Below are 17,270 nucleotides of genomic sequence, written 5' to 3' on the forward strand. Positions count from 1 at the left end.
ATGAATGAACCAGAAAATTAGTCAAGATAAAAGGGACCAAACAAGGGACGCCCAAATTGTATATACTGGCAATGCCACATTACACATAGTATACCTTCTTAAACAATGTTAATTTTATCATTCTATAGTTTTCTCAAAATACCATATAGGGTAGCCTTCACAATTTTGAGAGTAAATTATGTTTACTTTTCCTTTGAAGTGCATTTGGTAGACTTTCTCAACTCCAAAGAAGGTAAGCAACCTTTAACGGGTGACTGTAGAAATAACGAAGACGTAGATAGCTTCTGTTGTCTCGTTGAAATCGAAGAAAAACAACTGAAAGCACTTCTCAGCCTTCTCTTCTCACTATCATACTCTGGGCCATTTGGTTCGTCTTCGACAGCAGCAACTTTCAAAGCCTCAGGTAACATGCAGTTGAATGCTGAACCTATGCAGACAAAAAAGAGCAGCACCATATCATGCACAATACTCCTTTCATTTTATTTAAACCGCGGTGTTTATTAGGGAACAAGTATAAGATAAAATTATAGAAATAAAGACTTCTGTCACATACCAAAAGTACTTTTGTAACGCATGGTCAGCTACGACACTTTTATGGCTACAAGAGCATGCCATTAGGGGTAAAGAGTTCTCAATAAAAATGTGTCATTCTTAGATGCCTAAAGCTTTTAGTTTTGATCATTTGACGTTGAGTAAAACTGTTCCTCACTAGATAAACCAAAATTTTACTACAACCAAGGAAAAAGATAGATAACATCTTGGGAACAGACTAAAAAGGAAAATATGCAAACACGAAATGGAATAGGAGTAGTTAATAAGCTTTTCTAGAAAATATGATCACTGAATCGATGTTTTTTCTTTTCAAATTAGGACATCAAAAAGGAGCATATATCTGTACATTTAGGAGGTGAGACTCATCCACAATGGCTAAATGGCAATATCATCTCAAGTAGCATCATCATAAGCAGATAATGTGCTTGAGATTGCGCAAGTATATAAGACAGTTTTTCTCAAGGTCTGATTAGGTCCAGTGACATATAAATCTCATAGCTACTGTTGACAAACTTATGGAAACAAAATTGTATAATGCTTTTAGCTATACTTTCCATGAAAGGAAAACCAAAATATGGACAAAGATATACCTATTTAAAGAGATGTAAATGTTCTATTTCAGGAAAGTTGTGTTCTAAAAATGAAGAGTTCTATCTCTAAAATGGAAATTCGAGATTAATTACTTGCCCTACATATGCAATAGTATCATATAGAGCAAGAGAAGCCACCAAATTTGTGTACTATAACTGAACCAATGGAAAATGGAACCTTTGATATGTAATTAATACTGCATGTACCGACTTGAGTGCCAAGATGGCAGGAAAATGGATTTTTGTTGTGGAACACAGAAAGAAACAAAAGATGGGATTTATTTCTCTATGAACCACAGATATTGATGATAATTAAAAGCTAGAACGCATTCTGGGCAATATTAACTGTAGACACAGCAAAATAAAGAGGGGTGGGGAATGGCAAAGGTTACCTAATTTTGCAAGCCTGTTCACCCATTTTGGAATCTTTTTCCCTGTCAGCTTGTGGCATATATCCTTGCAAAAATGGTTGCAGTTCTTCACAATCAAGTGATAGGAGTCACCATTGTAGGCAGCAGCTTGATGCTCAATGAACTCTCTAACCTGATTCGGATCCAGCTTTGTAGTCCCAACAAATATTGACTTCCTAAACTTAAATCCTGGACATTTTCGCGGTTCAACTTCAAAGACACCACTGGTTGGGTAATCATGAGCTCCAAATGCGTACTCTACACCATGGACTGTTGTAAAATAAATGTTACATTAGTTGAAGTTCAAAAATACGAGGCATAGAAGAAAATTGTTGATGCGTCCAAGATTTGAGTTAGAGACGTGTCTTTTCTTAGCAGTAGCACGAAATTATTTTCATCTCAAGTTTCACATGCTAGTGTAATATTAGGAGAACCTTGAGGGTTCATCCCAATCGACTCAAAGAACTTGCAGAAACTGCATTTTTTCAATGAGAAACAGATTGCAGGTACCAAGTAAACACTCTAGATGATAGGAGGTGATTAGTCTATTTGCTATCTATAGCACCAAAACTGCTAAGTATCTTCTTCAGGAAGCATTCAAAGATGAACCCACAGGTGTCAAATGCTATATCACGTCAAAAGTAGAAATCTACTAACAAACTGTGATGCAAACCAAATATTTATTAGACATGAAAATGTTACGAATAAGCTCCAATGCATGCTCATATATTTACCAATCATAAAGAGATTCAAACTGAGAATGAAACAGTTCTAGGGTATACTACATGAACATACCCTAGACAGTACGTGACGCACCTGCAACTTGCCGAGGACATGATCCAAGATAGGAGGATATGGAGGTCGATTATTATGGTAAAAGGTTAGTAGGTAGTAAAGTATTATCTAGTTCCCCTATCAATATTATTACTCTCCTACTGTCTCATTCTTCGATTTTATTGTTACATGTTGTTTCCTTTGCTTCTTATCGTACATTTTGTTGTTGCTACTTGTTCTCTTCTAAAATATGTTTAGCATGGCTGATACGTTACTATATTTGTTTTACTCACTTGTCTTCTTGAATCTGCTTTTACTTGAGTCAAGGGTCTAAAGGAAACAATCTCTTCACCTTCATAAGATAGGGGTAAGGCTGTGTACACACTACCCTTCCCAAACCCCATTTGTGAGATTACAATGGTAAGTTGTTGTTTTCGTTACATGAATAACCCTAGAGGCAAGTTTCAGATCCTGAATTTAAGCATCACAAACATTTTTGATCTCATTAAAGTTAAATGAAATTTATGACAGATAAACATATGATAATGTGGTAGATATCATCTTGTAGATGCAATTCTCTCATTAATCGATTAGTAAAATCGAGGTTTAGAATAGGAAAACAAATCCATATAGAACCATATATTTACAAGGAAAGGATAATTTCCCTAGGTGCACACTTAAATAATAACTCTTACCTTCCACACCAGAATGGAAGATGCCAAAACCAGCCCAGTAGACATAGTTGTTCATCGGTGTCAAGTCATAAACATTGAGACAAACTGGTGTCTCACCAGGAGCAAAACGATCCGACTTCGTTTTGGGGAGCAAACAAAAATGTGCTGATGATTTGGTCTTCAGACGGAGGGGCACGACTGATTTCCATCCTTTCTTTGATTGTAATGACATTTTCCTTTTACTATGCAAAATAAGATTCACTCAAAGCCCACCAGCGTCTTGTACATCTGCATTAACAGAAATGCATAAGGCTTCATACTAAAGTTTAAGAAGTCAGTCTTCAGAACAAGAAAAGAAAAAATGCAAAGGGAAAATTAGTAATGTACCAAAGAAAGAATCTTGCACCAAGATAAATAATCATAGCTCTTTTCTCACAATACAATTCCAACAATTTAATAGAAAACCAGATGAAGTTTAATCATGCCAATGTTTCTATGTATCAACCAATGATATCAGTTAAATATGAGACCAGCAAAGCAAAAGGATAAATCACTAGGGCATGTTTTCCATCTAAAAGAACATATCATTCTAGTTTTTCACCTCCATAAATCGAGTTAAAATACAGATTCTGATCATATACAAGTCCGTCTCAAATTAGAACTAGTAACCATATGATAATGGTAAGTACGAAAACTAGTTATTTTCATGTGAGCCAGTACACTAGTACAAAAACAAGACCAACCCATTTGAAGAAAACATTAGCCTTGTGCTTTCAAGAAATTTCCTTATTTAAACTACTATGCTTAACAAAATCACTGGGTTTCTATAAAATGATTTAGAGGGAAACATGAAATGTTTCATAGTTGACCACGTATAACATGGCACATACTGCTTGCTAACCTGAAAGCTGTCTTCTGAGAGATCTAATGATTATATATGAAACCAGAGGGAAGAACAACATGCTGGTAACAAACTACAATATGCTTGCTTTATCTGACTACATATCGTCCATCCAAAACCAACTTTTTTTATTAGCATGCCATGAAATATGTGAATTATAATTTATTACCAATTCTTCCGTACCAAATGTTCTCCATCCAACTTCACATCAGAACATTACAACAATTGTACTTGACGTAGCACATTACATTCCTTTGTCCATGCACTTTTAGTTCCTTAAAACAGACATATCACACAATTCCAGACTCCTTTTGTGTAATACAATGGAAGATATTTAGTTAACAGCCTGCTTTTACTAGTCATGCTAGCTATTCTATGATACAGCTTGATCCTTTGAGGATAATATATAATATATAGCTGCTGCCACCTTCCACTTAATCACCATTGCGACAAGGCCCTACTATGACTTCTCAAAGTTTGAATTGTTCAATTAACAAATGAGTATTTAAACAAACAAAGGTAAGTGAACATATAACAGTTGTGAGGAACTTCCCATAAAAGATAATTTCAGAAGGAATCTTCAGTTGGGAGAGACCGAGAGAGAGGAGAGAGGGAAGTTAAAGAAAAGCAAGAATATATCCATCTCTTTCATTTCCAAGAAAGTCAACTTTGTGGCATAAGTTGGAAACAGCTAACTCTAGTATGTAATCCTCAGTAGTCTGCATCAATTATTGCAGCTCTTTCTTACATCTACATACTTTAATTCAAGAGCAGAACTGGAAGTTCAATTTTAATTAGCTCATTTAATAGATATTTGCTAATACACAACAGGGTCGTTTGGTCGTTGATTAGGAAGGGAATTATTTATGTATTAAAACTAGCATAACTAATACAATATCATGTTTGGTAGCTTTTTAGTTGCTTTGTATAAGAATTAGCACACCAAATATGGTGTTTGGTTATTAAAACAAGTATAAGTTATGAGTCAATTTCATGTATTATTATATGCGAGATTGAAGATAGACTAACTAATACAAGGACTAATAATACATGAATACTTAAACGTTAAATTAAGCCTTGTATAACTAATCATGAGTAACTCTAACCAGCAATTAGACAACCCCGTACTGATATAGACAATCTAATTGTCTGTTCGTACAAGCATAAATCAGACAGATTATTCATTAACTATTAACCATAACTAGCGTTCCTCAAACAAAACAAAAACAAGAAGAAACATTAATTATTATAATATTTAACTATATAATGTCAATTTCTACCTAAGTTGAAAAGCATTAAATGGAGTTGACACTTCTTCATCTTAGCCGACGTACTGGTTTTAACTGTATACTTACGTAAGCTCCTAATCCTCATTCTGATGATTTTCTAGTCCAAAACTAGGTCAAATAATCTATGTTGCTTTGACTCTTCAAAAAAATCTAACGGGTGTGTGGGTGTGTGTCGGCTACTTCAAAAGTAGTGCTTTTGCGGAGATCCGATACGGGTGAAGCAACATTTTTGGAGAGTCCAAGCAACATAGGTCAAAGTAGGGAAAGGAAAAAAATGACAGTTCTAAAAAGGAACTCAGGAAGTAGTTCGACTAAAGTGTTGTCTTACACAATTATTGAAGATATTGATATGATTAATAACTCCCACATTTGGAAATGCATAGAGAAGAAGGGATTGATAGTTCAAAAGTCAAATGAAAAGCTATGAAGTAAGCGGATCCCACAAATTATAAAAATATCCCCAAAATAACATAAATTAAAAGAAATTAGACTTCTGCCTTTTTTGGACAAGTAATCACCAGATAGCAAAGAAACAAACAGTTCACTATTCCTTCAAATAAAAAAAGAGCTATTTATGTGACTCTTATCATTAGGGGTGGAGCCGGGGTAGTGGAAAGGGTCATCCAAATCCTTTCGACGGAAAAATACGTACTATATGTAAGATCAAATCTGATAATTATGTGTATATATTGCATATTAAACCACCTCGACACAACTGAGAATCTATTCCGAACCTCCTTAGTGAAAATCCTCTCTGCGCACCTATAATTAGATTCAAACATGTACAGTAAACTTTATTCCTCCAAATATACATACAAATCCCAGTTCTGAAATGCTGCTTTCTAAAGAGAAGGCCAATAAAATTCATGTAGGAAGCCAAAAAAAGGTGCAAAAAGAATATAAAACTGAAACTCAGAAGAAAAAAGAAGAAATAATGACAGAATCACAGCTTCAACATGTAAAAAGACCAGTACTATATCAGATCTTACAGCAAGATTGAAACTTTTGCAGTGAACAAAAAGATTCAACCAATTCTTGAACAAGAAATAGCAGGTTCACAAAATTTCAAATGCGGACATAACTCAACCACATAAAATTAAGAAAAATCCAAACTTTGCACAACAATAAAATTCAAAAGCCACAGCATTTGATTAAACATCAAGAAACTCATATGGGGATCCAGGATTTGAACTCAACAAAAGATTCAATCTTTAAGAATTACAGCAATCTCTACTATTTATCATAATCTTAACGAACACGTCAAAAGTACTGAGTTCAGATAAACTCGATAACTTAAACCTGCATCCACCCTGAATTAAAAACATTTATACGACAAAAAAAAAGAGGAAGATGGAAATTTAAAATGAAAGACTTACAATTTTCCATTAGAAGTGATACCAAAGACTCCACCTTTAAGCTTTTCTTGACCATACACACACACACAACTATAATGCAAATGGTGAAAAAACAAACAAACAGAACATCCCTAGTTGTGTATCTTCATGAGTATTTCACACACATTCATGTTTTTCTGAAAAGATTTAGAGTGAAAAAAGCTAAGATTTTTCAGAATAAAGTAAAATTCTGCTTTGGTTAATATAAGTAAAAGAACTGAAAAAAACAGAGAGAGAGGAATTTGAAGGGACCCTAAATTTCAGAAGCTAAGCAGAAACTGACAAAAGAAAGAAAATACAGAGACACACACCCTGTCTCTCTTTTCTTAATTTTTATTGGGATTAATAACATATTTAGTCCTTTGATTATTGATAAAATTTAATTTTAATCCTTATAATATCTGATTAATTACATTTAATCTTTAATAACTTAAAAAAGTTCAATTTTAATTCCTTAACTTGTGGATATTCACAAATTTTCTAAATTCTAAATTAATAATTGTTCCTCTTAGCTTATAGCTCATTTGTCCGATAATAGTTATTCATTATTGACTAGAAGCAGGAATAATAGCGATAATTTTATCAAATCACTCTTATTAAATATAAGTCATATATTTAAACGTTGAATGAATTGTATGTAATAGTAAGGATAAAATAGATACAAAATGAATACTTCTTCATTGGTTTTATAAATGCACAAGTATTGTTGGATATCTCAAAATAACATAGTGAACAAGTAAAGATGAACGAAAAAAATATTTGATAATAACATGCTTAAAGATCGGCTAGATTTTTTTCTTTAAAGACGATTTTTATTATATTGTGATATGATATACGATCCTTTGTCTTTTATCACTTTGGTCTAGAACCAGTCTAGAGTGTAGGTTTACTTCATATTACTTGGTTTGGTGAAATATGTATTCACCGATTAATAGACAACATAACATGATTTTTAGTCTCATTATAAAAAGAAAATAAGTGTATATGGATGTTACATGATTTGAAAATCAACCCAATACGATATATTTCATGTATGAGGAGATCAAAAGACATATATGTTAGTTAATAATTGAAAGTTAAATATATTAATTCATATATTATTATAATTGAAATAAAAATTTATCAATAAGTGAAGGACCAAAATTGCTATTATCCTTTTTTTCTGTGGTCTCTAAAAGCTCTAAAGAATCTATTTATATTTTTATTCCTTTACTGTGTGTTTTTAAAGCTCTTGGAATAAAGTTAAAATCAGACTAGAAAAGTCACAAGCTAAATTGACCAATAATTTAATGAAAAAAAATGTGGATTTTTTTTGCAAAAAAAGAAAAAAAGCATAATTTATTCTACATTTAAAGAAGAAAGAAAACAATATATTATGATCTATTTTAATCCTTCAAACAAGTATTAATTTTAATTTTATAGGGTAAAGATTCAAATTTATCACTGAACTTATGCAAAATGGTTTTAATTTTATCATTAATTAATAGTTGAAGGTTAAATACAATTTATCATTAATTAATAGTTCTAAATAAAATCCTTCATTGTACTTTACCAAATTAACTCAAATATGCCCTTATATATATATTTACAAATGAAACAATAATGGTTCCTAAAGTTTCTGTTTATTATGTCTTTTTTTTATAGTTATTTAGTAAATGTCTTTTTTTTAAAAATAAATAAATTATAATCTAAAAATCCTTTTCGAACAAACTAAAATTTTCATAAAAAAAATGTTAGATGATCATCTAAAATTTTGTAAACTAATACGACAATCTAATATATTATGATGGCCTTAAAAAATATTTGTGAAAATAACGACTAAATTCTAAATACATTGATTAGCACATTTGGACTACCACGTGCCCCATATATAGCGAAATTTTAGTCCATTCCTTTTCTTTTTGGTTTATCGTTCAATATTCAATATCCATTTTTAAAGTTTAACTAATTTACGTTAAAACTTTACACTTTAGAATGTCAAGCGTTTTTTATTCAAAACTCAAACCTTAAACCTTGGATTCGAGTTTTAAATATGAAATCGTCCAAAACACGTTGATTTTTCAACGCAAATCTAAATTAGTTGAATCACAATATCAAACACCGAAATTTTTATTTTTTTAGGATAGGATGAAGTAACAAGATTAGTTTTTTTTCTTCGCCATGACACCTCTAAGTAAATTCAAATCAACCGAGTCCATCAAAATTTACTATATATTTAAAACTCAAATTTAAAACTTTTGATTAAAAATAGAGAAGTCCCGCCCGTTGAATATATTTATATAATATGGTCCTAAATTTCCTATTGCCTAAACCCTAAGATAAATAAATAATTTATAATAGCTCAGCAACGTGCCATCTCGTATTTGTATCCTTAGAAAAAGGCAGGTTGGCCATAGAGACCAAGGTCATTTGGCCTCTTCTACCAACCAGTCCCTACATACATTATTTTTCTTTTATTTTCTCTGGTGTACTCGTATTTGAATTCGATTAATTAAATTTTTATTATATAAATCCAGAAAATTTCCGCACCAATTTTTTTTTCAAGCTCAAACAAAATTTCCGATTAATAATGAAGAAATTTTATTCATAGCACTATTGAGCTAAGAAATATTATTCACTTCTTTTGAAAAAAAATTATTTTGTGAGTCAGACATTTTAGATAGCAAATGGTAAAGACAGTGACAATGTTACTCTATCACATCAGGCCAATTTTAAAACTTATGACATTTTTCTCACAAATTGTTTTATAAATACAATAAATTAAAAAAGAAATCTACACTTTTTTTGCTGCTTTTGCTCAAAATATTCAAGAAAAGAACATGTCTAAGCTAAGTGAAACAATAGTGTTTGCTTTGAATTCCCTATCATTAACAAGTTGACTTTAAATTTTGTGAGTCACATGGAGGACCAAAACCAATTGGATAGGTGAGGATGTATAGACAAATAGTATCGAAAAAATTTCAAATATATATATATATCGTTCGATCGATTTGTTTTATCAACATAGTTTACTAGTGTATATATTATGTATAAATATGTATACCACATATACAATATAGTAATTTGTAAGCTAAACCACCCAAAAACATTGAGCAATAATCATTCCTTAAATTATGAGTAATATATCGTGCTTGTTGATTCATCAGAACTCAACTCCTTTATATATATATATATTAGAATTAGAATCTTTAAATTCTAAATTTGTCATTATTTGCTTATAGAAAGTAGAGCCTATGTTCATTGAGTCACTTTTACAACAGACTTTATGACTTTAGAATATGATACCTTATGACATTAGTGGGGGGCAACTATGAAGTTGATTGTTTAAGGATTTGAATTTTCTACTACTAGTTATTTAGGCTTATCCCATTTAGGTCACAACAAGGGGTCCAAAATCTTGATTTTTCAATATTTCACTCAAAACATTATTTTATTTTTTTGGAGTAGGGGACCAGTATTGTAGCCAATTACAAAAGGGCATGGATCTTTGGAAAATTAAATATTTATGTACCATTAAGGATTAGTTTATTGCAAGTACTAGTTCTTGCTCTACTACAATAATGCAAGTCAATTTCATCATGCACATTTTACAAGATTGACAGCTTTATCATGAAGAAGTACAGCTGCTTGTGTCTCTTGTTTCTAAAACCAACATTAAAATCTGTTATATCAAGTAGACAAACACCAACTTTTTAGTGATTCAGTTTTCGTGAACGTTTATTTGTGGTTATTTTTCAATTGATTTGGTTGTGTGAAAATTCAACAACATCAATATATTCAATGTAGTTCCACGACTAGAGCCTGGGGAGGGTGGTGTGTACGTAGCCTAACCTGAGGATTCCTCAGAGTTGTGTAGATGTTACAGATAGTGATTTATAATCCAACTATATTCACAGTTCCCCAAGGAATCTTTCTATTTAAGTCGAAAGGAGGGCTTTGGGAAATGAGCAACTCGAAAGTACTTTACTTCAATCCTAGTACTGAAAGACTTGACTTCAGGAGTAGACTTCGGAATTACATCCATCCTCCCTCTTTTCGGGGAATGGTTGCAATCACAAGCAAGTGAAGCTAGGAATCTATTGACAAAGTTCATGCCATGACGATCTATATGGAAGGGTAGTTTTGTATAATAAGGCTAGCTTCCTGCTGCCTACTATCAGATGTTGTAACAATTACCACTAACTCATAACTCTGCTGTAGAAAAAGAATATATGAACTTTGAGTAAAGTCTGTTGTCTATGTATAACTATAGAAAAGCCAGATTTTGGTATGTTGTATGGAGAGGATATGTATGACATATTTGCCTGGTATGTACACAGATGAATAGAGTTTTTTCGTTTCTGCGCCTCCTCGGATACCACATTGCATATCTGAGTGTTACATAGGAGCAATTAAGTTGAAATGATCCCAAGCTTCCTGCACCAAACATACTTAGCACTTTTATGATTCAACAATACAAGCAAAAGATTTAGTCTCATGAATTATGGGGCAATTTAGTAGCATGGCCACAGTAATACTCCCTCCAATTTAATTTATTTGCTTAATTTCCTTTTTTTAGTTTGTTTCAGAAAGAATGCCTTTTTATTTTTTGAGGAACTCTTTAAATCTAGCTTAGCACATGACATGTTTGAAACCACAGGACTAAGAACATTTTCATACATTCTACCTATCTTAAATTTAAGATGACGACATTCAAAAAGTTTTCTTTACTTTCTTAAACTCCATGCTAAATTAAAACTGGATAAACAGTTTGAAACGGAGGGATTAGTAGTAGAATTATGATGTATAGAACAAGCATTGACTTATATGTTTAAGCTTGCATGATTTTCTGCAAACTTCAGTTGCATGGTGGTTTCGTGTAGGGTTCATATGCTACACAGAAATGTCACAAGAGGAAATGTTGCCGTTGTGTTCACATGATAATGAAAGTTGTAATACTTGGCTTCTCAAACCAGTAACCAGTGGATCCTAGATTTTACCGTAGACTAAATTTAGGCTCACCGATAACCCCTCTTCATGGTTCAAATCAAAGCACTATCACGTACAGTTGCCGACCCCAATTTGTTTGGGAATGAGAGTTAGTATTGATCGAACTAGGAAAGTACGATACTAGATGGGATAAGAGAGTTAATGGGCCGCTCTAGTTAAATATTAGTTTTCGTATGTCTAGTGCAGATACTGGACTTTTGGCTGTGGAATAAGTACTACTTGACAAAATTATAAGGTACCTGCAGAATATCAAAAACTTTTGCTGCAATGTATTTCTGGTGAGCAGCAGCTCCCTTTTGTTGGAGCTTATCTGGATGTATGTAGAGTAACGCTCTCTGATAAGCTCTCTTCACTTGATTTCCTTCGATTAAATCCATTAAGGCCACAGGCTTCCATCCGCTCTCGGGCCATAAAACCTGTTTAAAAATGATTGTGCTTTAAGAATTAGCAAATCCTGACCTTAAGCAAAGACATGTTTCTTTCCACGAATATAACAATAGAAACAAATTTTATAAAACTTCAAATTATAATCATCAACTGAATCCTCAACATAAGCTACAGGAATTGTTAAGTAAAAGAGGAAACAATCTTACTAATTGTAACGTTGAGAGCAATGAACGAATATTTCCTTTCCTCCCTTGTGACCATTGCTTAATTTTAGCATCTGAAGCCTATAAGTTCATAGCAAATGATTACAACCACGTTATGGATGCTCAAATGCTACAGAGTTACTGAGAAAAAAGAAATAAGTTACTTGGTTGTCCTCGGTTTTTCCATTAGTTTGTGAAGCTGTGTCCTGATCTTCAAATAATTCTTCCACCTGTTAAAAGGTAAACTATCTCATCAGTATTAATTTTATAACTGAGCGATTCCACAAGTATTGCAACGATCTGAAGTCATATTGCCTGACCTACTAAGGCATCAAACTGTACAAGTTGCAGACTCTAAAATTGGATTTTTCAGTTTTCTCTAATATCATTTCCCTCTTCTAGTCCTAGCATTATTATTGTTTTTTGGTTATGGCATAAAATTTCAATGCCAGATACATAAATCCTCACGAACAGTCAATTAGAAACTTAGAGAAGTATACATACCACAAAATTTCCACCAAAGAGATCATCCATGTTTCCAACTGAGACTTTTCGATCATCTCGTCTTGACTCTGAAATAAACATAGAAATGTGGAATTGATTTAAGGACCAGAATTGCAAGCGGTGATGCTGCCAGTACCAACGCTTCAGTAACATGTGCAAGGATACTGTGGAAATGAACTATTGAAATTGAAAGAAAAAAACTAATTTAACTAATTTTAGAACAATAATGAAGTGTTAGCTGCTTATAGTTAACCTGAAATGGTTTACCAACTTTTCTCTTTAGCAATATATTTTTCAGAAGAGAATAGGATTGGACATTCTCATGTATCAACCAAGGTAGAAGCAGGTATAATATAAGTAAAGAAACTGAAACAAATTTCATCATTCAGTGGGTCGGGATTCTTGTTTCAACTAAATAAATATTCCCTCTGTTTCAATTAGTTTGTCTTACTTTCCTTTTTGTCTGTTTAATAAAGAATGTCTCTTTCCTATTTTGGAATTTAGTTATAATTTTACATATGACATGTTTAAGACCATAACATTAAAGGATATTTTCGTACATTCTATATATCTTTATAACCACAAGATTCAAACGTCTTCTTTACTTTCTTAAACTCTATGCCAAGTCAAAACTAGACAAACAAATTGAAACGGAGGGAGTATAACTTACCATTAGTTGACGGAGCAGCCTTTTGATCTGAATAGTCTTTAGTCTTAGGAATCTCTGTTTTCCTTTGGGAATATTTAGTTGTTTTCTCCAGCTTGTCAAAATTTTTGTCTACCTGCAAAAAGCAAGACACAGAATCAAAAATTTTACACATCACTACCAATAGAGCAACAATGAACCTACTGTCCCCGTGCCTCCATAAGTTGGGACCTCAAAATGGAAGTCTAATCCAATAAAGGAAGATTTTAGAAATCATAGGTGTACTAAGGAGGAGTTTGGTACATTAGGGGTTGCATCTTGTGTCTTGTTAATCGTTGGCAACTGAACTTTCTCATTTGCTTTTGGCATGCTATAACTCTTTTCACTTTCAACTCCACTATTGCTGCTAGCTTTCCATTTATAGCTTTTACTTCTACTATCGCCTTCTTGGGGCGTTGAATGAACCTCGTGGTTGAACATCTTTACAAAGTCTTGAACCTTTCCTTTAATTCCAGCTTTAGTAGAATTCTCGGCAGATCTTTTTGGAGAACTTGGCGGACTACTTCTGTTTACTCCTGTATCTACTACAATTTTTTTATCAGGACCTCTCTTCCCTTTTCTCTTAGCTTGTGAATCTCTTTTTTGTGTGTTCTCGCTAACTTCAACATCATCTTTCTTCAACTTCTTATCAGCCTCATCATCAATTTTCTTCACATTTTCCTTGACTTTAACATTTGTTTTTGCTGCTTGCGTAACTTTAACAGTGTTACTCTTCCTTTCTGTTTCTTGTGCCATATTAACGTCCCCTGCAAAGCAATAAGAGACATTTGTTTGTGTAAAGCAAGTACAAGTGTCTGTAGTTTCCAGGTTGCAAATCAGAAAGTACCTTTTTCCTCAGCCACATTAACTAAAAATGCACGTAGAGGCTTCAGCTGTGCTTTCTTGGTTTCTTCCGAGTTCTTTTTAATTTCTATCTGGATTCCGTCACTTAAACCTGTCTTCTTTCTGAATTGATGTTCTTCTACTTCTCTTTCAGTTGGTAACATAGTGTCATAAACTCCAACATCATCTTTAAAACTCTGAACAGATTTTGACTTTGGAATGCCGAGAGTTTCCCCAACGATACCATTTCCCTTGTCACTGCTCTCAGGATTCTTACTTCTCGTACTGAAGGAGTGAAAATTCGCATCCCTGGAGAAGTTGACGTTTCCACCTAATGGCGAGCTGGTAAACGTGTTGTCTTTCTCCATCCTTGCATTGGAGCTGGAACATTTTTCAAATTTTATCTTCTCTTTAGACTTGAAATGCTTCCCTCCCTTCAGTGACACAAGCATAGGAACTCCTTTGCCTGCCCACTTGTATATGGAGAAATGAAATTGATATTCACTACTCGAATCTTCCATGTTTTCTCCGCTCTTCTTTAGATGCCCTCCTATATCTTGCTCATCGGATTCAGACATGTATCTTAAATCATCACCAATAACAGTACCTTCACGTGATAATGGACTTTGACGATAGAATACAGGAACATCATTTTTCATCTCTTTTTCTCGCTTCCTGTGTGGACTATGACTTCCCGAAGCAAACGTGGGAAGATCTGTGGCTTTCGTCAACTTGGCAGGAAGGCTGGACAGGAAACAAACACTTACAACCAATCTATGAAGCAACAATATGACAATTGCACTACTGCTTCTTAGAAAATCCGACCACTATTACTACTAAAGGTAGAACTAGATTTGATCGGTTTCTTTGACAGCTAGAGACAGCAGTTCGGAACAATTCAATAGACATACAATCGGCATATACCGAAAACAACACACCCAGTTTAGTCCTACATGTGAGGTCTGGATAGGGTAGAGTGTAAGCAGACCTTACTCCTACCTAATGAGGCAGAGAGGCTGTTTCCGAACAACCCTAAGCTCAACAACAGCAAATCAAAACACTTACGAAATAAGGAAATATGACAGTAAAACAGACACGCCAACTAATAAGAGAAACAGTTCAGAGCATCCTGAGAAAAAGAACAGCAGCAGCAACAAAACAATGCAAAACAGAACCAGCACATACCATTATTCAATACTAGCATGGTGCCCAAAAATGGACAGCTAAAGAAATATATAATTTTTAGATTTATAGGCCTACATGCACACCTAACTGAGAAAACAGAATCCATGTAGAATTTAATTTATATGTACGGATATGTATAGATTTTTTACACTATTTAGGTTAAGTTGACCTACAACAACACATAACATTTCACAGCAACCATGACATAACCTATAAAATATCATAATCACGCATACAAAAAAATGAACTTTTAGTCTCAGTCAACTCCAAAAGCTAGCTCATGAGATGGACCAATCCTTCCTCATCTCACCGATTTGAGACTCAACACACCCTCCCCCTCCCCCTCCCCTCACCCATCCCACACCCAAGACTGAACATCTAGAACGTGGACAAATATAAGATGAGACCCAACATCAGGTAAACAATGAATTGAGATGAGTCTGGCTCTGATACCATGATAAAAGAAATGGACTTTGGGCCGAAATGAACTGCAGAAATCATATAAAGAGATCACTTTTCTTTCATTCCACCATTGTGTGACTCAAAATAACACCACTACTAGCGTAAAAAATTTGTACACTGACCGTATATATAACTTAAATACTTTTATATAAAAGAAAAGAGGTACTTTACCTGAATTGAGCTGGGAGTGAAGTACCAAAAGCTTCAATTTTTGGTGACAAAGGTCGAACAGGGCTTGAGCTGTAAGATTTTTCATCAACTTTAAATATATCATCATAGAAATCACCACCTTTATTTCGCCTCCTGTTAACATTTTCTTCCCCAAAAACTGGCTTTTCATTGAATCCATTCCACGAATTTCGCGATACACCTTCTGAATCCTCTTCAGATTCTACTGAATCATTGAAACTGTGCCTTGTTCTTGCTTCTTGTACTGAAAATCGCCTCGGTGGACCTCCGAAAACATCGTTAAAATCCATGTCCATATCACTTGGTGAACCCTCAAAAGATCTCTGTGGACCATAATCAACTAAAACATGTTCCTTTTGTGAAATTCTCTCCATAGAAAAAACACTTAAACTAATTATAACCGCCAGATGTATATAATCAGTGCATAATCTATGTATATCAGCCCGCTATCGCAAATTCAAATACAAAAATTGGCGGGAATTTGTTGAAATTCCAATTTCATTGAAGAACATATGGTGGAAGCCATTAATGCATGTTCAAAGTGTACTATGATTTTCGAATGGTATGATTGTTGATGAAAATGATATGTTTTTTTTTTTTGTTTAAATGCAAAACTATGAAAATTATGTGGATGGAACTTTTTTTTGTGAACAGAACAGAAAACAGGTAAGTGGGGTTAGCACATTATGTGAATAGACAACATATCCAATACTTGAAGTTTAGTGCCAAATTGAAGCCACACAGTATATGTTGGTGAGATAATGTTGTGGTTGTAAATAGTGGATGAGAAAAGAAGAAAATATTGCAAAGAAAAGACAAAAGGAAGAAAGAATAATAGCCTCACTTGCAAATGTCAATTCTATTTTTTCATTGCCAAATTTGCACTAAAGTTTGGTGAGACAATTTATTGAGTGTTTTTGAGTTTTTTTAGTTTTAGTTTGTGATGAATTTTTAGGACCACTTATTGTACATGTGAAGGGAGTTCCAAGTGTTTTTGTTCCATTTACAAAACAATACTTTCTTTCTCTTAAACTCACAATCAAAGTTAAAAAGGTGATGGATACTTACCATCCGAGCAACGCCTCTCTCGAATAACTCTCTAATTTCAAAGTTTTACATAGCATGATTAGGTCAACATTTTGGTGCATATTTTTAGTTTAAGATCATGAAATTCAAGAATCTTTTTTTTTTTTTTAAAAATACTCTTCAAAATACTGGAAAAAAAGTAGGGACAAATGC

General features: G+C 33.4%; 2 protein-coding genes across 2 annotated transcripts; both read right to left on the bottom strand.

Moving 5' to 3' along the window:
• Nucleotides 1-17: 17 nt before the first annotated feature.
• Nucleotides 18-6,899, bottom strand: LOC107015757 (deSI-like protein At4g17486). Its single transcript, XM_015216157.2, has 4 exons — nucleotides 6,567-6,899; nucleotides 3,022-3,288; nucleotides 1,535-1,822; nucleotides 18-427 (listed from the first exon to the last, which is right to left on the bottom strand). The coding sequence occupies exons 2-4, from the start codon at nucleotides 3,230-3,232 to the stop codon at nucleotides 183-185; spliced, it is 744 nt and encodes a 247-aa protein (XP_015071643.1). The 5' UTR covers nucleotides 3,233-3,288; nucleotides 6,567-6,899; the 3' UTR covers nucleotides 18-182.
• Nucleotides 6,900-10,473: 3,574 nt separating this feature from the next.
• On the bottom strand, nucleotides 10,474-16,735 carry LOC107018065 (J domain-containing protein required for chloroplast accumulation response 1). Its single transcript, XM_015218429.2, has 9 exons — nucleotides 16,014-16,735; nucleotides 14,200-14,939; nucleotides 13,617-14,119; nucleotides 13,338-13,449; nucleotides 12,668-12,735; nucleotides 12,328-12,393; nucleotides 12,167-12,244; nucleotides 11,813-11,989; nucleotides 10,474-11,000 (listed from the first exon to the last, which is right to left on the bottom strand). Exons 1-9 carry the CDS (start codon nucleotides 16,403-16,405, stop codon nucleotides 10,962-10,964), a joined length of 2,175 nt encoding a protein of 724 aa, XP_015073915.1. The 5' UTR covers nucleotides 16,406-16,735; the 3' UTR covers nucleotides 10,474-10,961.
• Between the last annotated feature and the right edge of the window lie 535 nt (nucleotides 16,736-17,270).

The sequence above is a fragment of the Solanum pennellii genome, chromosome 4 (assembly GCF_001406875.1).
Source record: "Solanum pennellii chromosome 4, SPENNV200".
Lineage (NCBI taxonomy): Eukaryota > Viridiplantae > Streptophyta > Magnoliopsida > Solanales > Solanaceae > Solanum > Solanum pennellii.

Bases quoted from the DNA above. Each gene is read 5' to 3' on its own strand.
- LOC107015757 (XM_015216157.2), bottom strand. From the start codon at position 3,232: ATGTCATTACAATCAAAGAAAGGATGGAAATCAGTCGTGCCCCTCCGT. The intron at 1,823-3,021 runs GTAAGAGTTATT...ATTTTACAACAG, and splicing joins CTTCCATTCTGGTGTGGAAG to TCCATGGTGTAGAGTACGCA. The intron at 428-1,534 runs GTAACCTTTGCC...TTGTCTGCATAG, and splicing joins GAACAGGCTTGCAAAATTAG to GTTCAGCATTCAACTGCATG.
- LOC107018065 (XM_015218429.2), bottom strand. From the start codon at position 16,405: ATGGAGAGAATTTCACAAAAGGAACATGTTTTAGTTGATTATGGTCCA. The intron at 12,245-12,327 runs GTAACTTATTTC...ATGAACTTATAG, and splicing joins GAAAAACCGAGGACAACCAA to GCTTCAGATGCTAAAATTAA. The intron at 11,990-12,166 runs GTAAGATTGTTT...ATTTTTAAACAG, and splicing joins TGCTCTCAACGTTACAATTA to GTTTTATGGCCCGAGAGCGG.